Source organism: Berghia stephanieae, chromosome 12, assembly GCF_034508935.2.
Source record: "Berghia stephanieae isolate SIO BIC M18660-M18661 chromosome 12, UCSD_Bste_1.3, whole genome shotgun sequence".
NCBI classification, from domain to species: domain Eukaryota; kingdom Metazoa; phylum Mollusca; class Gastropoda; order Nudibranchia; family Aeolidiidae; genus Berghia; species Berghia stephanieae.
In genome coordinates this window covers 7,655,638-7,680,311 of record NC_088371.1, presented here as the reverse complement: position 1 = coordinate 7,680,311, position 24,674 = coordinate 7,655,638, and the positions used below count along the sequence as shown (strand labels likewise).

Below are 24,674 nucleotides of genomic sequence, written 5' to 3'. Positions count from 1 at the left end.
ACCCCGACCAGGGCCAGGAAAAAAACTAAGTAATCTCATTCCAAGACAAAGACAGAAAGCATGTTGGAAAACAGATATAAGGGGATAGAAGACACAGTATGTACCCCCCTGCCCACTATGGGAGGTCAGGATCCCCACCCAGATACGGAAACTTCTCCGCATCCACAAATGCAAACTTTTTACATACACATTACTACCCTAAATTAAAACATATAAAGCATATTAATCGTCGAAAAACGCTCTTCTAAATAATTCGGTTTTCAATTTGTTAATTTGAATCGTTACCATTTTGTTTTTATTTTTAAGGGTTTTACAGCGCTTGCAACACATTTAGGTCATATCAGCGCCAGTAAAAAGGGAGAATATGGGATAGTAAAAAGTTCTAGAATTACAATTAAAGCACCCAAGAAATAGTAAGACAAAGGGGAATGGTACAAATGGGAAATTGGTGTAGATTCCAAGAGCATACCGTCAATGTACGAGTTTGAGATCACCCAAAAGTAAAGTCTTATCCAGACACAAGCACAGGTCCCTACTAAGAGGAATACACTCGAATATTTTACAAATCATAATTCTTTCTTTAATTTCTAACACGAGAGCTTTGTTAATTTGAATCCTTACCCGTCCGACTTCCCAGACATACGGGTGGTATAATGACCATCTCGGGTCCCAGGATTCCTCTATTGTCTTTATCTGGGACAGGATGTTGGTGGTGACAGCTGCTGGCTAGCCTATGGCCTTTCGCCGATTGCAAAGCAGTATTGACAGTATTGGTCAGCCTCAGCCCATCGCCTCCAGGCAGAGACTGGTTGCCTGTGGTGGATGGAGCCTGCAGCATATTGTGGCGTGACGACTCTGCCGTGACTGTGTCTTGAGCTGTGAAGACTGGCATTTTACTGGTAGAAGCTTCATTCTCTATCAAAACTCGGATATGCTGAAATATTAAACAAAGTACAGGTCTAATATATAAAACTTATCTTTAAAATAAAAATAATAATGGATCAAAATGAAATTGTCATTATGACGATGAAAATGACTTAAGTTGTGAAACAGAAAGAAACAAACAAATGGAAACATACATTTAATTTGTCACATTTTAAAAACATATCATTTATACCAGTAATCAAGCTGAATAAACCTCTTGAATATACTTCCCTTACAAGTAAAACCAAGCACCGGTTGAAATCGTTACCATTAAATTTCCTTACACACTTCTGACACTGCCTCAATTGTTCAAAAGGCATGAAATTTGAGAAAAAATTTGAAAAGCATAGAATGGCTAAAAAAGCGTAAGTACAATTACGCTTATTTAGATGGCAGCACTGGCTGCTGTCTTACCTTGGTTTCCTCATTACACCTAACTTTGATAAGGGCACACAATGGTTTACGTAACGCTGACCAAAACTTGCCGCTGGTCATCACTTCCAACTGGCACCAGCCTCTACAATAAAAGAGAAGACAAAAAAAAATAAAAATCTGATCTTTTGATTTTCTTATATTACACTGATGATAAGAGAGAAAGTTTTTACAGTGATGACAACAGTTTTAAGTCATTAAAGTGTCATAGGATCATCAAAAGATCAAAAATTCTAACCACACAGACACAGAAATCCCATCAACAGGAATATATTCAAATGCTACCATTACGGCAGACAATTAACAAAAAAGATATCTCACCAAAAAAAAAAAAAAAAAAAAAAAAAAAAAACATAATTTTGACCATCTCCCACCAATTAAAAAATGTATGGGCCTGTTTTATTGTTTGTTTTTAAGGGTTTTACGGCGCTTGCAACACATTTAGGTCATATCAGCACCAGTAAAAAAAAAAGATGAAAATGGGATAGTAAAAAGTTGTAGAATTACAATTAAAGCACCCAAGTAAAGGTAAGACAAAGGGGAATTGGTTCAAATAGGAAACGGATGTAGATTCCAAGAGCACATTATCAAAATACTTAGTTTGAGATCACCTAAAAGTCTCATTCGAACACAAGCACGGGTCCCAACTAAGAGGAATACACTCAAATGTTCACAAATCATATATAATATAAAGAAACATAATACAATCATAACAGAGAGATGATTTACAAGGGAAAAAAATATCATCTCCCAAATATATAACTACCATTCGACTGTTTCCCTCTTAGCCAAGGACTCCGGCCAAGTCCAGGACAAAACCAAATCTCATTCCAAGACAAAGACAGAAAGCAATTGGAAAACAGATACAGGTGGAGAGAAGACACAACAAGTACCTCCCTGCCCAATATGGGAAGTCGGGAACCACACCCAGTAGGAAGCTAGTCTACCTCTATTCGTTTTCAGGAGAAACGAGGGACTGCTTTTTTTTCAATCACTGCTGGTTGGATTAGTCAAAAACAGTAGATTAACTCTCTCCTTATCAGTTATTTCCAGAATTTTACCCGAAACTTCATTATACTCACCCAACACAAAAATAGATTTTTCAAACAGATAAGTAATGAGTATATTTTATATTTTGTTCAGAAAAATGAGCTCTGCAACAGTGTCAAGTTTTTTTTTTTTTGACTATAACTAGAACAAAATGAAATCAGAATAAGAAAATTGTTGGTTGCACCGTAATGAATGTGACAATTTTTCCTATGGGTGGGAAGGAGAGGGTTAATAAGAATCTCACTTGGATCCAATCATTCCTTTAGCTGGAGTCACGTTGAGGCAATCATCCGATTCCAATGAGAATCTACAGAGATATAATACAAAAATAGAACAGATGATCAATCATTTCAAATGTGAAAGACAAAATAACAAAAACATAAATAGAAAACTAAAGATATATTTCTTATCTATTTATCATGAAATAAATATACTTTGATACATTTACCATTCTGGGTGAAATTGAGTATTCACAAAGTTAACTGTCATACTTTAATGGTAAAAACTAAGAATTTAAATGACAATGTGGGCATTTAACTTGGCACTTTATGAGACATCATAATGTAAAACTGATGCTGACATCATATCCATGACATATCTGCATGGATTAAAATATCTCAAGCCTGCAGTCATTGCTTATCACTTATGATTCTTATTTATAAACCAAACATCTTTTCTTTTCTTTTATTTTTCAAAGTGTAAAAAAAGCGCTTTATGTGCGTCCTTTTTCATCCTCTATGATTTGTGTTGCCATTAGCTTAAAACCAATAGCAAAGCATGTTGAAAACATTTTGTGGATGATGTGTTATATCCTAAGCTCATGTCATTTTAAATTTTTGCTTGTTTTTTCCTTAATCTTTAATTTTCAATATTATTCTCAGTAATTTTATTTGCTTATTTGTGTTTGCAGCAACTGAATGGTGCATTGTGGCTCTTTAGACAGCAATCATAAGATACACATTACACAGCATAAGGTACACATTACACAGTAATCATAAGGTACACATTACAGAGTAATCATAAGGTACGCATTACAGAGTAATCATAAGGTACACATTACACAGCAATCATAAGGTACACATTACACAGCAATCATAAGGTACACATTACACAGCAATCATAAGGTACACATTACACAGCAATCATAAGGTACACATTACACAGCAATCATAAGATACACATTACAGAGTAATCATAAGGTACACATTACACAGTAATCATAAGGTACACATTACACAGCAATCATAAGGTACACATTACACAGTAATCATAAGGTACACATTACACAGCAATCATAAGGTACACATTACACAGCAATCATAAGGTACACATTACAGAGTAATCATAAGGTACACACTACAGAGCAATCATAAGGTACACATTACACAGCAATCATAAGGTACACACTATCACATCCGAGAAATATTGCAACATATCACACAGAGAATCTGAGATGTTCAAATCTGTTTAAAACAAAGAGTACTTAATCCTTACCGCAAACCCTTGTCTGTATAGTTAATGATCTGTGCAAATTCCTTTGACCTGGCATCTTGCACTGATAATAGAAAAGAAAATTTATCACATAGATAGGTAACCAAGCACAGAGATGTCTGTATTTTACCCTTAAATAAAAATAATGTCCAAATGCAAATGGCTCAGAGCTGATGCATTTGCTCGCTAAACTCACACACACAAACTCACTCTCTCTCTCTCCCTCTCTCTCTCACACACAGAGCCAAAAATGGGTGCTGTACTAGTCGAGTCCCAGGATTGGCTCCCAGATACCACGATGATTTCATTATTTATTTTTATTCTGCCACTTCTCTTCTCCATTTATTTCTCATTGTTATCCATCTACTTTTTGGGAAGACAGGAGTGAGGAAGGATATCAGGAGAGGAAAAGAGTCGTGGCAGATCAGAGTGACACTGGCCCAAAATATGGTTTGAATTGAAAGGGTCAGTGGAACCATGATTAAAAAAAAAACAAAAAACAACAAAAAACGTGCTCAAAGCGCTTTACAGAGGGTCCCTGGCCGACAGCAACACTTAACATTTAGGACAGGACATGATGCCTGTTAGGCAATATTACAATTTTTTCGGACAGAGACAACTCTGTTAATGACCAGGTACTCATTTTATACCTGAGATACAGTGAGAGAATGTAAGTAAAGAGCCTTTTCAAGGAATCAACTATGCGCAGAGCAAGGCTCGAACCCAGGACTTTCCAATCCGAAAGCGAGTGTCATACCACTAGACCACATAAAGTATAAAAGGTTATGATGATCACAATCATCATTATTTTGAACTACAGTAAACTATTGCATCTACGGACTAAAGACATCAAATAATTGTAAATTATGGAAATGGACCAACCTTTAAATGAGATTGACACTGGAGACAATGTCCATTCCTCATCTCCTTTTGTGGGAACTAGTGGTTGTTGTTGTTGTTGTTGTTGTTGTACATTGAGATTGACTGTCTGTAAAACTGGCCTTGGGCCAAAGCTAGGACTGGATATGGATCTGTGAGATAAAATTGTATTGGTTTGAAAGTAAAAAAGTTTGACAGCAAAACAAATAAAGATGGAAACAGATATGATAATACCTTAACCCTCCCAGAGTTTGATTTTACATCAGGACAATGTTCTCCTACCCTAATGGGCATTTCAGCAACCTCAACAATTATTTCGTGCCAGCAGGAAGAAGTGCTGAAACCTGAAACTAAAATCTTGACACTTTGCCAAACCTGAAAATGTTCCTACTGAAAATGCGGCCTAAACTCTACTCTTATTTCGTCACCTTTTTAATACCATTATTAAATTATTACACAGCAAACATATTGACACAATGAGGAAATTAATTTGATTTTAAAACCAACTTATAATACATAGTGAAATACTCACAGTGCAGTTGTCTCTCTCTAGGGGAGCCAAAGAACAGAGAGTTAGAGAGTACCAGAGGTACTTCCTGAAACCAGAGGTATTTGACTTCGAGATATCGCTAAACCGGAATTCCGGCATGAACCGGAAAACTGGCACCCATGGTGTCAATTGGCAAAGTGAGAGCACTGACTTCAGTCTTTTTCACTTAAAAAAAAAAAAGCATAAATGCCGGAAAATGGTGTTGCCGATTTTCGATATCAAAACAAACAAAAACAAATAAAATGAAGAATAAGTGAACTGGGACTACAAAGTTCTAGGCCAATTACCTGACATTTGCTGAGACTGACGGCCTGGTCTGGTCAGGTGTGGCCACGTCGAGCTTTGCAAGGAGTCCAATTTTTTTAGATCTGATGGAAGACTTAAAGGCATTCAGGGATATGGTCTGCTCTCCTGGAAGATGTTGCACTGGGAAAAGACAAAAACAAGTCATCTCTTTCCAAGACAAAGGCAGAAAGCAAGTTGGAAAACATATTTATAGGGGTATAGAAGACACAGTAAGTGACCTTCATGCCCACCATGGGAGATCAAGAACCCCATCCAGAATAATGCTTAGGATCATGCAATTTTTACGTAAGATAAGCTTCGATTTAATTACAAAAATGGATTAAATGAACATTTCGGGTTTCCCCTTTATCAACAAAACAGGATGACATTGTTATTTATTTGTTTAATTAATAAGAACATAAAGTTGTTTTGTAGAGAGCTTGTTTGAGTTTTAAAAAGCAATTTTTCTGCTGGGTAAGCCTGCCATTTTTGGGAAAATACTGAAAATGATCGGTAAGGAGAGAGTTAAGGTTTGCCCTTATCAAAATCTACAACATTTACAGAAAAGGAGAACAAAATGAATAGCGATATTCAAGAACAAAAGCAACCTTCTTATGATTGTCAATTTCATGTTATAATGTAAAACAGGATAATAAATTAGGGAGAATGAATAATGATCTTGGGAGATCTAGCTGCTGCTGCTGCCACCAAGCATCAGGTTTTGACCTAAATTTATCATCCGGTAACAAATATTACTAAATAAAATAAATAAAACTGCAAGTTTGTTAAGTGTGTGTATACAGCTTCATTGCATTCAATACACTTCTCAATGTTTCATTTATTCCCTCAGTAGGCCTTACTGAACCGAAGTTCCATTTCATACTAAACAAGTAATGGATAAGGCCTCTTTTTTGTATTAGCACTCACTATTATAACATATGTCACAACTCTATAGCCAAGTATTCACACCTGAAACAAATGATTTCATGTGTGTACCCAAGGATACAATGCTAGTCAAAAGTTTGCGACCATTGTCATCAATCTGGTCCCAGATCTTTTTCAACATTGCTGGACTCGTTTACAAGGTAAGAAACTAAACAGTCAATAATAATAATAATAAATAATAATAATAATAATAATAATAATAATAATAATAATAATAATAATAATAATAATAATAATAATAATAATAATAATAATAATTAATAATTATATATAATATAATAATAAGAATTATAAAAATTTTAAAAATAAACAAAAAAAAAGAACTTGAATCAAATTCAGTAACTGCACACCTACTTTCAGCATGAACAACAGACTTCTGATCCTGTGTCAGCTCCAGGATGTAGTTCAAAGCAAGGCGCTGGCAGTCTGAACTAGGATTTCTTTTTGGAAAAAAGAGGGAATCAAATAGAAGAATTTCGAACAATACATTTCCAAAACTAGAGGTAAAAAAAGGGGGGAAAAAAATGGAAATAAAACAAAGAAAAGAAAACGGATAAATTGGTTAAACTATATTAGCTTCATATTTCCATTGTAGATTAGATTTATAGGATTATAAATCTAAGCATTTTGAATAAAAATCAGTATCATCATAAAAAGGGGAGAGATAAATAAAATTAAATGACATTTACAAAAAGAAAGAGGATAAGATAGTTCATGAGAGCAAAGGAGGATTGTAATAGATGATGAAAGACTGTGTCTTGTCCTAAATGTTCAGTGTTGTTGTTAACTTGGGACCCTATGTAAAGCACGATGAGCACAACTACAGGATGTTAGGCTTTATAAAAGCTCAAGTTTTTTATTACCCAATAAGACAAACTTGATAATCAAAATAATGGAATCTGTATGATGTAGAAGGTATTACTTGCGTAACAACTGTCTGTTGATCTCGTCCCCATATGTTAATTTGATAATTCCCTTCAGCACCATTCCCTTGCCACCGTATGTTTTGTCTTTGACTGGCTGGTCCAGCATCCACAACATCATTTCCTGGAAGAAAAAAATGCCGTAACTTAAAATACAATTCCACTTCACTATTCTTACAATAACCGAATAAATGATTTCAACAACACAAGGAAACATCCAACTGCCTCAGCACCTTAACACACATGATGACATGCTAAAGCTAAGAACACTTGCACTAGACAGAGATTTAAGGAGGCAAATTACTAACTGGATAATAGAAACAGACTGACAAACTCGAAGTGACGCACCTTATCACGGCAAGCGTCCATAGAGACTGTGCAGTCATATTCATTCTGTTATGTACCAACCGCAGTACATAAAATAACTGACAGGGAAGACGCTCCTTTGTTGCCAATCATCAAGTAATTATTTATTCAAGTTCTTTAAATCATAATATATCACAGACTTAGTAATATTAAACATGCAGTATAGAAATATACATAAACAGAAATATACGTTATGTAATATAACGTCAATGCACAAGTGTAGTTAACTAATGATACGAATATAACGTATTCTATTAATATATTCAATTGTGACATTATTTAGAAATAACTAATTGTAATTAAGTGTATTATTCATGGAAGTAAATTATTAGTTATTGCAAAGGGCAATAACTCAATAATAACAATACACCATAACACATTCATTCTTACAGGGAGATGCTACAGGTACAGCATTGGATTGACACTGGAATGACACTGTTCAAGTCAATGGTATGGAATAAAATAAATACACTTCAAGGCCCTCTTGCCACTTCAACAGTGACTAATAGCTCACAGTAACGAAAATATCACCTGAGCGGTCACTTAGTTCAAGTTGAATCCCCTAGTGAGTTCAGTTACGGTGATATCGGGTGATACCAGTCGATTTATGTTCACTTCCATCTCTTTGTTATCGCTTCACAATGAGCTTAAACACAAATTTCTTTACTCTGTAATATTTATCAAGATGTCCTGTTTCCATTCATATGTATTTTATGCCAGTGCTGTATATAATGATCGTGATATTTCAATCCTAAATAGACCGTTTTTCTGTAATTTAAAATGCATTCATTTTTCCAATAAAAAATTAAATTCTTCAAACAGAGCGATAGAATAACTTTTATTATTCCACAAATAGAAACTATTATAATTGAACTATAAGTTGCGAAAATTCCATCTGTGCGTCAACAAAATTGAATTTATTATGATTTTTTAAATTTCATTTAGTCATGGAGCACACTCAATAAATTCATGATAAACATTTGAATGAACTGTGTAGGCTTTGTAGAAAAGTCAAGAAACACAGAAGAAAAGAAAACGAATCTCAAAACATAATTGTTTCAGGATTTAATACCAGATATTAATATTAAAACCAGATATTAATCTTTAAAACCAGGTATTAATCTCATCTTCAATGTGGACATTGATAATGACAATGCTAAAGAGCCCTCAAAACTATACGCTACAAGTGTCATGACAGACTATGTAATGAGTTTTTTTAATTTGCGGAATTTTCACAAGAGGTGCTCAAACCACTTTAAATAGGGTCACTGACCAACAGCAACGCGTAACATGTAGAACTGAACATGATGCCTGCTAGGTGATATTACATTTTTTTTCCGACAGTGACAACGCGATTAAAAACAAATATGAAGGAAAGCATTGACAACAGCAAATAGTCCATAGTCATCACATCTGGTCGAAATAATTTCAAAATAAATCAGTGATTGCAATGTTTGCTCAACCTTCTTGAAAAACGCAAAAAGAATAAAGAACAGCAACAGGTCGACATTAGAATAGCAGCCCCGTTATGAAAAATTATGGAAACAGCACAAAATATGTCACGTGTAAATTTTGTGATATACAAAAAATAATGCAAATGAGAAAAAAGTTGGTTTCATCGTAACAAATGTGAAGATTTTCCTATAGTTGGTAAGGAAAGCGTTAACTTGGATTTCTGGCTTTTTGAAATGGATGTTAATTTCTTTTCAGCATCTAGAACACCCCGACATAATACACTGTTTTGAGGCAGTAGGTCACATTTCAAAACAGGGTTCGGGCTTTTTGAATTTGTTTGAAGTGGATTTCAAGTGTTTTTTTTTGTTTTTTTTTGGCTTAACCTACTTTCATTCATGACTAACTTCTTCCAATCTCTGATCAGAGGTGAAAAAATAAGAGTATCTAGTTCTGGGAGACCCAGGTCAAATGTCTGGTATCGGCTTTACACTCTTGGAAATTACTCCCGTCTTCCAACTTGGTTAGGTGCGGCTATGTGGTCTTGTGGTATGACACTCGCTTTTGGATCGGAAGGTCCTGGGTTCGATCCTCGCTTGGCGCATAGTTGAGTCCTTGGAAAAGGCTCTTTTCTCGCATTCTCTCACCGTACTCGGGTGTAAAATGAGTACCTGGCCGTTGACAGCGTTGTCTCTGTCCGAAAAAATGTACTATCGCTGAACAGGCGTCATGTCACATCCTGCATGTGAAGTGTAAATGTTGGCCATGGACCCTTTGTAAAGCGCTTTGAGCATGTTTAGTGGATATTGCGCTATATAAAAGCTCAGTTTTTGAAAAAATAAAATATTAATAGTTTCTTGGTTGAGGATATTTTGGTCATAGTTATAAGAACTATAAAAACTTATGTATAACGTGTTCTCATTCCCTTTGAGTTAGAGTAAAATTCAATTTTATTCTGTGTGATAATGACGTTTTGAGGAAAATCCAGAACATGATGGTGTGGTAAAGGAAAAAAGTAGTTCAAAAACGTTTGAATTCTTTCATGATCAGCTAGAAGTTGAGTTTGCAAAAATTACAACTGACAAGCCATTGGTGTTAGCTCCATATCTTCAATCACGGATGCAAACATGTTTGCCAGACTTATGGTGTGTTTATTAAAACAAAAGTAAAGCTGACGTTTTAATTTATTTTTCTGAAAAATTGTGTACATAAATTTCAATTAAAGGGTTTGTCGTAAAACTTCTGACTTGCATCATTTACAATCAGGCGGCTACATGATTCTAAATTTTTCCTTTTTTTTATCTTGCACCCGATATATGGGGAATTGACAATACTAGAGATCCCACTAACCCCTCTGCAATATCTAATCTGTTCATCTTGATTTGTTCACAAGCTATCCTTTCATAAGAAAAAGTGATTTTTGTACCTGTGACTCTTGTGGGGCCAAAAACAACTCTGAAGGCATTACAGTGGCGAGGTGGGGAGATATCACATTGTGGCCCATATCTGAATTGGATAGTATATTGGATGTTGAAAGTTGGTGATAGGAGAGATGATGATGATAATGATGATGATTTGTAAGTTGATATTTGAACCAGCAGTAAAGATGATGGATGAGTAAATTTTTTTGCTAAAATGCATATGATCTCGACAATCTTCCATAAGAAGGATTGTTGTTATTTCTTTTTCTTTTTTTAATCAGAAGATTAGGAATCCTGATCCATAGAAATGCCGTCTGTCTTAGCTATCCTTCCATTAGTTACAATTATAGGCTAAACCAATAAAGATGTTTTTGGACACAAAGAGGTGGTAATAATTTTGTGTATCCCTGACAGGTACGAGAGGTATAGACGATGACAATAATTTTGATAATACTGATGGTTTATGGTAATGATGAAGTTGATGACGGCTGATGATAAAGATGACGACGATGATGATAGTGGTGATCATAGAGCCCAAGACCCCAATCAGTAAAGCAACCAACTCACAAAAGAAAATAGCTAGATTCAGTACCGAGTTGGGTTGGAATGATTTCATCTCTGACCTCCCTTACCATTCAGCAGTGATCAGGTAGCTCAATTTAAAGTTAGATTTTGCTTAAATTAGATAGTTCTGTGATAGACTAGCATCCAATCAAGAGGGAAGCAAATTAATAGGGCTGATGAATCTAAATGGGTACATTCTTACCAAATCTAAAATCAAAAGGCAATCATACCATAAAAAACAGCCTTGACAAAGGCACTCCTAACACCCAAGTTGGTGACGGTCATACAGTGAGTGAAAGGAGAAGATCCGTTGCCTTCTGCTCGGCTGATTGGAATAACAGTCTCCCCGGAGCTAGTCTCAGTCACGCCTTTAAACTTGATGTTACTGACTCCTCCATAACCGGACAATGGAATCTAAGATAAAACAAAACCCCAAAACAAAGCTTAACATCGAAATATTTTACAACAAGAAGTAGCAAATGCAAAAACTACAAACAACACAAAATTAATAATAATAATAATAATAATAATAATAATAATAATAATAATAATAATAATAATAATAATAATAATAATAATAATAATAATAATAATAATAATAATAACAATAACAACAATAATGCAGTGCTGCCAACCCTAGCCCATGTTTCAATGTGTACAATGGAGAGCCCAAATGAGTAAGATTTTGGGAAAATGCGTACAATCCTTCAAAAACTATAATTAGCCCTAAATCTGATAATGGGTAATAAGATCATACTAACAAGACAGTGATAAGCTATGACACATGCTTTGAAATTGACCCTTTTCTCAACAGGCAGCCAGTGTAATCTTCAAAGTATATGTGCAACAATCAATAGGTGTCATTCATGAGTGACTGGTCAATTTATACAACCCGATGGACACAATTCCAACCCCCGCCACTTGATATTATTGTAATTATTGGGCATTTAAAGGCTATTATTTTCAATTAAGGTAACTGTTTGATTGATGCTCATAATTTCCAATCGTCCGTATAAATTATAAATCTGTTCTCACCTGTTCACCTGCCTTATATCTAATAATAATAATAATAATAACCAATAATAATAATAATAATATAATACTAATAATAACAATATTAATAATATTCATAATAATAATAATCATTTTTCTATAAATATCCTCCAAGCAAAAAATAAGGCAAGACCTTGGGGCCATGATCAAACAGAACAAGCATACAAAACTTCATGGAATGGTACGAAAGAAAGTAGAAAAAGTAGAAGACATAAAAAAATTCTTTCCCTCTCCCCCAACCGACAAGATGATGATAACTTACAGAGAAGCTGTCTCCATGAAGGACTTGTAAAACCAGGGTGGAAGAGAACCATTTTACCTCCTCTGGAATGAACACAATGTTGATGGTGGACCTCACTCCTTTGGTCATTGCCATTTCTATTGAATCTTTCACCATTCCTTCATCTGATGCAACCTGAAAATTTAATTGGAATTGATCAGGATCAATAAAATGGCATTTTTCTGTTTTTATGGGTTTTGTGTGTGTGTGTGTGTGTGCATCTTTTTTGGCGTTTACAAGACTCTAGGTCATTTCAGCGCATGTAAAAAGGAAGATGACAAAAGAAAAATTGTATATTTGAAGTTAAAAGCACCACAGAAAATGAAGACAAAGAAGACTGGTACAAATAGGGAACAGAAGATTCCACAAGCAATCCATCAACGTGACTATTTTGACATTAAAAGTCCCATTCAGGCACAAGCAAAGGTTCCCACTAAACTCAAATGTTTCCAAAGCACTATATTATATTCAAAATTAATAATTATAATAGTACACAACAAGAGATGATCTACAAGGGGAAAAAAATATCATTTCTCATAAAAAAATATACTTTACATTTGACTGTCTCCCTCTCAGCTAAGGATCGCCACAAGGACCAGGATCAGGAATATGAGGAATCTCAATCCAGAACAAAGACAGGGCAACAATAATTAAAGAGAGAAACAGATAGAAGACACAGCAAGCGACCCCTCTGCCCACCATGGGAGGTCAGAAGACTCCACTCAGATCGTTTGTTTGTTTGTTTTTAAGGGTTTTATCTCGCTTGCAACACATTAAGGTCATATCAGCCCCAGTAAAAAGGAAGAAAATGGGCTAGCAAAAAGTTCTAGAATTACAATTAAAGCACCTAAGAAAATGTAAGACAAAGGGGAATTGGTTCAAATAGGAAACAGATGTAGAATCCAGGAGGACACTATCAAAGTACTTAGTTTGAGATCACCTAAAAGTCTCATCTTGACACAAGCACAGGTCCCCACCAAGAGGAACACACTCAAATGTTTACAAATCATATGTAAAACAAAAACAATACATGCATAACAGAGAGATGATTTAAAGAAAAAAAATATCTCCCAAAACCCTAACTATAAATTTGACTGTTTCCCTTCCAGCAAGGGTATCCGACCAGTTCCTCATCCCAATACAAAGACAGAAAGCATGTTGGAAAACAGCTATAAGGGGATAGAAGACATAGTAAGTGCCTCCCTGTACACTATGGGAGGAATATGGGATAGTAAAAAGTTCTAGAATTACAATTAAAGCATCCAAGAAAAGGTAAGAAAGGGGAATTGGTTCAAATAGGAAACAGATGTGGATTCCAAGAGCATACTATCAAAGTACTTAGTTTGAGATCACCTAAAAGTCTCATTTAGACACAAGCACAGGTCCCCACTACGAGGAATACACTCAAATGTTTACAAATCATACATATGTAACAGGGAAAATAATACAGTGCATAACAGAGAGATGATTTACAAGGAAAAAAATATCTATCTCCCAAAACTAACAATACATTTGACCGTTTCCCTCCCAACCAGAGCTAGGACAAAACCAAGTCATCTCATTCCAATACAAAGACAGAAATCAATTTGGAAAACAGATATAGGGGGTAGACGACAGTTTGTACCTCCCTGCCCACAATGGGAGGTCAGGAACCCCAACAAGAAGATTCCACTCAGATCAATTCATTGCCTATCAATTATCGCTTTCCTTATTTAATATGTTACAGATTATAAGATAAAATAGAAAAGAAAGACACAAAATTTCATTGCCCAAGAAACATCATTCTATTTATCGAAAAATGTCATGTTTCATGTGCTGCCTAATATTTGCAATTACCTGAAATGGAGAATTGATAGCTTGTCTAATGAAACATTTCACTTGAACATCCCGATCCAAGCTGAACTTGAACATTTTTGTACTGGGGAGCATAAAATCAAAATCATGAATATCTCTTTTTAAAATCTTGTGTAAATCGATGATGAATAGCTTATGAATTATCAAAGTGTCAAAAAATGTGGGAAAAAAAAGATATGAAGCATTGCTAGACAAAGCAGAGAGAAAAATACAAGAAAAAAATCAGCCTGACCTGGTGATCGTAACTCAGGCTTCCTGATTACCGGTTAGATGTGTTACTATTGTGGGGCTTTGTGGTCTTGTGGTATGACGCTCGCTTTCGGATCGGAAGTTTGTTTGTTTTGTTTTTAAGGGTTTTACGGCGCTTGCAACACATTTAGGTTATATCAGCACCAGTAAAAAGGAAGAAAGTGGGATAGCAAAAAGTTCTAGAATTACAATTACAGCACCCAAGAAAAAGTAAGACATAAGGGAACTGGGAACGAATAGGGATCAGATGTAGATTCCAAGAGCATACCACCAATGTACTTAGTTTGAGATCACCTATAAGTCTCATCCGGAAACAAGCACAAAATTCCAACAAAGAGGAATACACTCAAATGCTTAAATTATACATTCAAAATAACAAATACAATATTACATAACAGAGAGATGATTTACAAGGGAAAAAAATATCATCTCCCAAAACAATAACTATGCATTTGACTGTTTCCCTCCCAGTTAGGACTCAGGCCAGGGCCAGGACAAAACAAAGTAATCTCATTCCAAGACAAAGACAGAAAGCATGTTGGAAAACAGATATAAGGGGATAGAAGACAATGTGTACCCCCCTGCCCACTATGGGAGGTCTCGGATCGGAAGGGCCTGGGTTCAAGCCTCACTCGGTGCATAGTTGATTCCTTGGAAAAGGTTCTTCACTCACATTCTCTCATCGTACTCAGGTGTAAAATGAGTACCTGGCCGTAAACAACATTGCCTCTGTCCGAAAAAATTGTAATATCGCCTGACAGGAATCATGTCTCATCCTACATGTTAAGTGTTGTTGTTGGCCAAGGACCCCTTGTAAAGCGCTTTAAGCACGTCTCGTGGATATTGTGCTATATAAAAGCTCAATTAAGAATTGCAACGATAAACAGTTTGAGGTTCAATCCCCAATTGAAGCAGACTGAATTTTTGGAAAGATTTTTTTTTCTTTTCTTTTTCTTTCTGCTGTGGCTGGCACCGTTCCAGATTTATCTTACACCACTGCCACTCCTTTTTATTACTTTGATATTTTCAAAATAAAAAATAGAACAAACTCAAGCGTCTTCATCATCGTCTATTGATTTCAATGTTTGTTTGTTATGATAGATACACGAAATGATTCACAGTAGAAACATTTACTCTTGTGATGAATATAAGTATTAAATCGTCCCAAATATCGGGTCACCTCTATGGTGTAATGGTAGCACATCTGACTGGTAATCACTGAATGGCATTTTGTTTTGTTTTTTTTTTCAAAAAATAATCCCAAATTTTGCAAGTTAAAAACAGCAAAATTTGCAAAAATGTGGGATTAATTTTCCTAAAAACCCATAATTAATTCATGAAAGAGTTACGTATGTGTTTGTTTTTAAGGGTCTCACAGCGCTTGCAACAAATGTAAGGTCATATTAGCACCAGAAAAAAGGAAGAAAATGATTAATTATCTTTCACGTTCAACACGAGCTATCAAATTAAAAGAAAAAAATGTCTTTTTTTGTTTTTTTTAAAAATTAAATGTTTTTTTGTTTTTTTTTAACTATTGTTTTTTTTTTTCTTTGCAAAATCTCGTAAAATTTGCACAAAATTGCTGATTTTGTGGCTGCAATGCAAATCAATGATATATTGTGATGCAAAAAACTGCCATGCCAGTAATCAGGAGGTCTGAGGTTCAATCTACAGTTGAGGCAGGCTGATTTTTTGGGATAACTTTTTCTTGTATTCTTCTTTCTGCTTTGTCTAGAACTGCTTCTTCATACACAACATTTACATTTTTGTCTAATGCATTAAAAAGTTTGTTTTTTTTTTCTTCATCCTTAAAATAAAATAAACATTTTAAGTTACAACAAAATGGTTTTTCTTTCTTAAAAATCAAATTCATGGAACATAAGGTTACCAGGAATTAGTCAATCCAGAGACGCCAACTTTAAATTTGGCTCACAAGAGTTTCAGATACCACTCGTAGGAATTTCAATGCCGAAAGAGGAATTTCCGCACAAAAGAAAAAGGAATTGGAATGGTATTTGGCATTGTGTTTACATATTGTATAGAGTTCTAAAGAGATAACTGGTTAGAATTATATTATGATATATAAACACATCGCCAAATACAATCCCAAAGTTTCCTTACTTCAAATGAAGTAAAGCGCCAAACCTTAATGGTAGAGATTGTAGTACTGGTGGCAGTGAGAATGATGTGGTGTTGGTGGTTGTAGTAATAGGGGTAGTGATGATGATATGGTGTTAGTGGTGGTTGAAGTAGTAGTGGTAGTGATGATGATGTGGTGGTGGTTGTAGCAGTAGTGGTAATTGCAGTGATGATGATGTGGTGGTGGTTGTAGCAGTAGTGGTAATTGCAGTGATGATGATGTGGTGGTGGTTGAAGTAGTAGTGGTAGTGATGATGGTGGTGGTTGTAGTAGTAGTGGTAATGATGATGTGGTGGTTGAAGTAGTAGTGGTAGTGGTGATTGAATTAGTAGTGGTAGTGATGATGTGGTGGTGGTTGTAGTAGTAGTGGTAGTTGCAGTGATGATGATGTGGGTGGTGGTTGCAGTAGCAGTGGTAGTGATGATGGTGGTGGTTGTAGTAGTAGTGGTAATGATGATGTGGTGGTGGTGGTTGTAGTAGTAGTGGTAGTGATGATAATGATGTTGTAGTAGTAGTAGTAGTAGTTGTACTTGTAGTGATGATGATGTGGTGGTTGCAGTGGTAGTGCTAGTGACGATGATGTGGTGGTGGTGGTGGTGGTTGTATTGTAGTAGCAGTGGTAGTGATGATGATGTGGTGATGAAGATGAGGTAGTGGTGTAGTAGTGGTGGTAGTGATGATGATGTGGTGGTGATGGTGGTTGTAGTACAAATGGTAGTGATGATGATGTGGTGGTGGTTGTGGTAGTGGTGGTAGTAATGATGATGTGGTGAAGATGGTGGTTGTAGTACAAATGGCAGTGATGACGATGTGGTAGTAGTGGTTGTAGTAGTAGTGGTAGTGATGATGATGTGGTAGTGGTTGTAGTGATGAAGATGAGGTAGTGGTTGTGGTAGTGGTGGTAGTGATGATGATGTGGTTTTGATGGTGGTTGTAGTACAAATGGCCCGAGTTTTTTCCGGTGAAACCTGAGTTTTGGCATCACTAGTCAATCTAATAAACCCAACTGCTCGATTAAGTTACAACAAAAGGTTTTCTTTCTAAAAAAATTAAATTGAAGGAACAAAAGGTTACCAGGAATTAGTCAGTCAATCTAAAAAATCAAACTGCTCGATCAACACCAAGACATACCTTTTGTCTCCTGTTTGAACGCCACCAAAGGAAATGCTGGATGTACTGGCTGTGATCTTGGTGACAAAATGCTGTCTTGTTTGTCCCCTCACTGGCATGAAGTTGATGCAAACTTGATCTGACAACACCAGACGGCTGAAAAGATAGATGGAAACATGGAAACTCAATATATTATTAGGAATGGCAGTTTTTTTGCAAAATAAAATCTCAAATTTTGCAAGCTAAAAACAGCAAAATTTGCAAAAAAAAATTTGATTGATTTTCCTAAAAACCCATAATTAGCTCATGAAAGAGAAAGGTATTTTTTATTAAAGGGTTTCACGCTGCTTACAACAAATGCAAGGGCAGTAAAAAGGAAGAAAATGAGATAGTTATCTTTCACGTTATATATGAGCTATCAAATTAAAAGAAAAAAATTTCGTCTTTTTTTTTTCTAATAATTGTTTTTTTCGGGTTTTTTTCTTTGCAAAATCTCAAAAATTTGCACCCCAAAAAATTGCAGATTTTGCAGCTGCAATTCAAATCAGTGAAATTTTGCGATATTTTGTGGCCCCAAACGATGCAAAACACGACCATGCAAGATTACAGTACTTTGACAGGTTTTCGAAGTTCAGTCACACTTGCAGCACTTTCAGGCAATTTCAGCACCTTAGATCACTCTAGTGAATGAGGAGAGGTGAAGTAATTTACCTGCTTGGGTAGTGTGGACAAGAAAGGAGGTACGGACTGAGATGTAACATCCAGGATAGGTAAAGCCCAAGCAGCCTTCTCCTTGGTGAAAAACATTTGGGCTTCAATTTTGATCCATCTGAAAACCAAACTCAAATCAGGACAGTTGGCCGTTAAGGATGTTATTTCTAATTTTTAAAAGTTGCCTATACTTACACATCAACATCTTTGTAGTCCCCAGGTGTGAATGACACCCTGGCCAACTGGTAGGCATTAGGATCCACCACCATCTGCCGCGGCATCACGCGGAACTGGTCTGAGGACGGTTCAAGATCCAGGGCCACTTTCATGGAAATATTACCAGAATTCACCACCTTGACCGTCCCTTCTTTGGTCTGACCTGGCAAGCTGGACAGAACTAATGCCTGAGGAAAATTTAATGAAATAAATAACTTGAACTTTAGAGCTTTTTTAATATCGCGCAATATCCACTAAACGTGATCAGAGCGCTTTACAAAGGGTTCCTGACCAACAGCAACACGTAACATTCAGAACGAGACATGATGCCTGTTAGGTGATATTACATTTTTTTCTCGGACAGGTACTCATTTTACACCTGAGTACGGTGAGAGAATGTGAGTAAAGAGACTTTTCCATGGATTCAACTATGCTACGAGTAAGGCTCGAACCAAGGACCTTCTGATGCGAAAGCAAGTGTCATACCACTAGACCACACAGCCCTACAAAGGATGATATGAATGACAACTATCCTGAATGCTGGATTGGCAATCAAATGAACCCGTTTTGGATAGGGTTTGTTTCGTTTTATTTTGGAAAAGGAGATGACTTTATAAAAATCAGAAATAAGTAATATATTTAACTCTTTGTTTATTTACAATATGTTGTTTTGTTAATTACTAATTATATTTTGGTTCATATTCTGTATTTGCAAACTGCTAATATTTTGTTTTTAAGGGTTTTACGCGCTTGCAACACATTAAGGTCATTTCAACATCAGTAAAAAGGAAGAAAATGGGATACTAAAAAACCCTTATATATTCAAAATAAATGTAACAGTACAAAACAGAGAGATGATTTACAAGGACAAAAATATCATTTCCCACAACTATAACTTTACATCTGAATGTTTCCCTCCCAGCCAAGACTCCCGACAAGAGCCAGGTAAAAGCAAGTAAACTCATTCCAAGACAAAGATAGAAAGCAACTCAGAAAAAATAATACAGGGGGATAGAAGACACAGTAAGTAACCTCTTGCCCACAATGGCGAGGTCAAAAAGCCACACCCAGAAACTGCCTAAAACAAACTTTGAATCTCATGTTATTATATCATTATGACTACTACTTCTTTCAGCTTATCCCGCAATTTGCAGGGTTGCCACAATGAATGCCACATCTCCATGCATCTCGGTTCAGCACATCATCTTCCTCCAGGCCCAATTCTTTCATAACATCCTTTACCTTATCCCACCATCTAGACTTTGGGCATCCCTTTTTCCTCTTTCCCCGCTATCTGTAAGTCCAATATTTTCCTTCCCACGTACTCCCTCTCTCGTCTCTTTACAAGTCCGAACCGTTTCAATCTATCTTCTCTTATCTTTATTGATACAATTGTTAAGTTATGTTATTAAGGGTTTTACGACGCTTGCAACACATTTAGGTTTTATCAGCACCAGTAAAAAGGAAGAAAATGGGATAGTAAAAAGTTCTAGAATTACAATTAAAGCAGCCAAGAGAAAGTATGACAAAGGGGAACTGGGAACAAATAGGGATCAGATGTAGATTCCAATACCACCAATGTACTTAGTTTGAGATCACCTATAAGTCTCATCCGGACACAAGCACAAAATCCAACAAAGAGGAATACACTCAAATGCTTACATTATACATTAAAAATAACAAATATAACAATACATAACAGAGAGATGATTTACAAGGAAAAAAATATCATCTCCCAAAACAATAACTATGCATTTGACTATTTCCCTCCCAACCAGGACTCCGGTCAGGGCCAGGACAAAACCAAGTAATCTAATTCCAAGACAAAGAAAGCATGTTAGAAAACAGATATAAGGGGATAGAAGACGCAGTATGTATCACCCTGCCTACTATGGGAGGTCAGGAACCCTACCCAATATTGATACAATTAAGAAGAATTATATCATAATGACAATTGATGAATAAAACAAACATACAGCTCTATCCAGGTGGAGTTTCACCATTCCAGCTCTGACCCTCAGCCTGAACTGTGTCAGGTGCGTCTGTTTGGTAATGGGCGAGTCGAGTTCCATGGACAGAACACCTTCAAATATTTCACACGCTTCACTGTATTCTGAAATGACACCAAAACAAAAGAGAAACAGGGGGGGGGGGGGGAACAATTAAACTACTGCCTGTCCATCTCCTCACAACATCAAAATCAAAAGAAAATGGTTGAAATCAGTGATTATTTCAGGAGGGGAGAGGGAACTAATGTAAAGTGAGAATAAGTTTCTGGTAGGATGATATTAAGAGAAATTTTATTACCATGGATTTTAGGTGAGAAAATAAAAAAGATTTCTAGGGTTCTTACACTAAAATTTACACCATTTAAGAACCTAAAATGAGCCAAATTGAGAATCATGATGGTGACAGTGAAAAATTATACTACGATATTGTGCATTATTTTGACCCAAGTGTTAGACTTGTAAAATTGATTTGTTAAGCCTTCATGAGTGAATCACCACCTATGTCTTTGATTGGTGACTACATTTTTAATGTTTTGAATGAAGAGATAAAGTCATTCTTTGTAGCAACTGTATTGGATTCTTGTGCGATGATACGTTCTAATCATGGTGTTGAAGCTGTCATATTCAAAGAAAATGAAAGAACTTATATAATCATTTGTCTCAGATATTTGCCTCATTGAGTGGTGTGATTCATATTCAAAGAAAAAAATTATACTTCTATATTCTATCTGGACTATATGTGAACTATTACCATTTTTACTCATTTTTTTTTGGGGGGGGGGGGGGGGGGGGGGAGGGCGGGCTGAAGAAGCGTTTGTTGTTTTTATTTTAGCTCAAAGCATTCTGTGTTAAATATTTTGTTCCTTTTTGGGGTGGTTATATTCTTTTTGTTCACTTTTTAAATTATTTATATTACTTTAGTTTGTTTGCATAAGTGACTTTCAGGTAACCTCTCACACTTGAGCTTGAATACCTAAACTCACTTCGACTAGCAGTGTCTACTCCTTTAACGTGGCAGTAGACATTAACAGAATGTGTCACAGCCTGTCCTCCTTCCCTGACCCCAGGCAAGGGCATTGAGATAACACTGTGAATGGAGTTGTGTGGCAGCATGGTCAAGGGTGTCCTCGAGAGGTCAGCATTTGTATCAGAAGAATGGAATGAAAAATTGCACAGTGGGGAGTTTGTCTGTTTATGGAGAGAAGATGAAACCTCAAATTAATTTTTATTTCCACAACTTAAAGTTATTACTATTAAATCTGTATAAGATCCACAACAAAATAAAATAGTATCTTTTTCAATAATAGTAGCAGTAATAATAATAATAATAATAATAATAATAATAATAATAATAATAATAATAATAATAATAATAACAATGATCATTATTATAATAAAAATAATAATAATAACAATAATAATAACAATAACAACAACAATAATAACAATAACAATAATAACAACAATAACAATAACAATATAGAAGTACTCCAGTGATAACCAGGTAAAAAAATTTTTTTTTAAAAGAAAGAAAGTCTCCTCTTAAAAGGATTGATTTGGACTAACCCTGATGACAGTAAACCTGATAGGCACCGTGGCTTGACCAACATTTTGGACTTTAATTGTTTTGTGATCGCTGCTCCCCCAAATGACATCTCCAAAATCGATTTCTTCACTATTGGGTAAAATCTGAGGAATTAACAGGTTTGTTTCTTTTTAGTTATGAATGTTATTTTGTTGGGGCTGACTTAAAATAAAAGATAAAAAAAAAAGTAAACCCACATCAAGCATAATCAAAAACAATTGCAATAAGTATATTAACTTGAGTTTTCTAGGATACAATACAAAGCAAGAAAGCAAAGAAGACATAGACCTGTCAATGAGCTCTACAAAAAACTGGCTGAAATTTTTTTGACAAACCGAAGACATGAGTTTTTAAATAGACCTGTAAATGAGCTCTATAAAAATTGACTGAAACTGAAACTCTTCTTCGTAATTCGTCGTAGCGGTAAAATCCAAAGAATCAAAATGAAAGGTAAACAGCAAGCTCACTTGAGCAAAGCAATGGCAGAAAACTAACTTGTGCGAGAATTAATTAGGCTATTACCATTGTTCCTTATAATTAGGTATCCAATCAGTGAAGAAACTTAGAAACGGTCAACCAGTTTGTTTATAACATGAGGCAATCGAAATGTGCTTGTAGCAATCATATAACTTTCGATTTGAAGGTGTCTACATAACGAACTTCTGGTGTTCGAATTTTTCTTTTTCATACTTTTCCTGTCCTTCAAGTAAATGTGGTCTATTTTGGCTTAGACGAAACAGTGAAATTTATCGCTCGGCGGCTTAAAATTGGCTACAAGCAGGTTTGGAAAGTGAAAAAATAATTTCACGAAGGCTGTGTGAAAATACACTGGGGTGTGTTCAGACACGACAATTCTAAAAAGCGTTGCTTAGCCTTGGCAATATATCCATCGTTAATATAAATGACCCATGAGCTATGCGTAGCGCTGTGGAACATTCCTAATTAACTTTACAGTCATTCGACTACGATTCATGAATTCTTTCTTTATTCAATTCTTTCTTCCCTTTTTTAAAATATTTGAATTTGACGAATTGACTGATTTCAGTTAATTGACTGAGAATTTACAGGTCTATTTAAAATAAAATGAGTCCAGTATAAAAGAGGAAAGTTATAATAGACAATGTGATGAGAATGGCAAGTGTTATTAATGTTAGTGCCTTGATGTAGAAGAAGAGATGCACAATTTGCTTTTGTTTGTTTTTAAGGATTTTACAGCGCTTGCAACACATAAAGGTCATATCAGTGCCAGTAAAAAGGAAGAAAATGGGATAGTAAAAAGTTCTAGAAATACAATTAAAGCACCCGAGACAAGGTAAGACAAAGGTTTGTTTTTTGTTTTTAAGGGTTTTACGGCGCTTGCAACACATAAAGGTCATATCAGCGCCAGTAAAAAGGAAGAAAATAGGATAGTAAAAAGTTCTAGAATTACAATTAAAGCATCCAAGAATAAGGCAGACAAAGGGGAATTGGTTCAAATAGGGAACAGATGTAGATTCCAAGAGCGCACTATCAATATAATTAGTTTGAGATCACCCAAAAGTCTCATCCAGACACAAGCACAGGTCCCCACTAAGAGGAATACACTCAAATGTTTACAAACCATATATAATACATAAACAAAACATAATACAGTTCATGAAAGAGATGATTTACAAGGGAAAAAAATATCATCTCCCAAAACTAACTATACATTTGACTGTTTCCCTCCCAGTCAGGGTATCCGGCCAGGACCAGGACAAAATGAAGAAAACTCATTCCAAGACAGAGAGAGAAAGCAAGTTGGACAAACAGATGAAGGGGGATAGAAGTCACAGTAAGTACCTCCCTGCTCCCACAATGGGAGGTCAGGAACTCCACCCAGAGATGCCAAATTCGAAGAAAGTCGTTCATATAAGTAAAGATGACTTTAAAAAAACAATGTTCAAAACTTTCTGCAGGCAATTAGAGCTCTAGACTTTCCAAACAAGAAACTGCCAATGTGACAAATTGAATTCATTCCTCACGTTTTTAGGGATGCTCACAAGTCAGAACTGTGAGCCATGAACTGAAAACCTTGTACATTGTGAGAACATATCTAGAGAGTGTATTAAAGTAAAAGTTCAAAAAACTCAATGCTGGAATAAATATGGTTTTTAATTATCTTTTTTTTTACATTATGGAGATGTCAATCAAAATCATAATGAACA

At 35.6% G+C, this 24,674-nt stretch overlaps 1 protein-coding gene across 1 annotated transcript in view; it reads right to left on the bottom strand.

The window, feature by feature from the left end:
* The window catches only part of LOC144957702 (centrosomal protein of 192 kDa-like), a 74,903-nt gene that overhangs the window by 25,488 nt on the left and 24,741 nt on the right, over positions 1–24,674 (bottom strand). The window contains exons 10-26 of the mRNA XM_078889073.1: positions 22,470–22,592; positions 21,887–22,091; positions 20,871–21,007; positions 18,874–19,082; positions 17,989–18,123; positions 14,452–14,533; positions 12,598–12,750; positions 11,513–11,696; positions 10,724–10,803; positions 7,479–7,603; positions 6,911–6,996; positions 5,614–5,752; positions 4,780–4,928; positions 3,901–3,961; positions 2,651–2,713; positions 1,339–1,441; positions 622–934 (exon numbers count right to left, since the gene is read on the bottom strand). Coding sequence (XP_078745199.1) covers positions 622–934; positions 1,339–1,441; positions 2,651–2,713; positions 3,901–3,961; positions 4,780–4,928; positions 5,614–5,752; positions 6,911–6,996; positions 7,479–7,603; positions 10,724–10,803; positions 11,513–11,696; positions 12,598–12,750; positions 14,452–14,533; positions 17,989–18,123; positions 18,874–19,082; positions 20,871–21,007; positions 21,887–22,091; positions 22,470–22,592 — 2,347 coding nt within the window. The remainder of the gene's footprint in view (positions 1–621; positions 935–1,338; positions 1,442–2,650; positions 2,714–3,900; positions 3,962–4,779; positions 4,929–5,613; positions 5,753–6,910; positions 6,997–7,478; positions 7,604–10,723; positions 10,804–11,512; positions 11,697–12,597; positions 12,751–14,451; positions 14,534–17,988; positions 18,124–18,873; positions 19,083–20,870; positions 21,008–21,886; positions 22,092–22,469; positions 22,593–24,674) is intronic.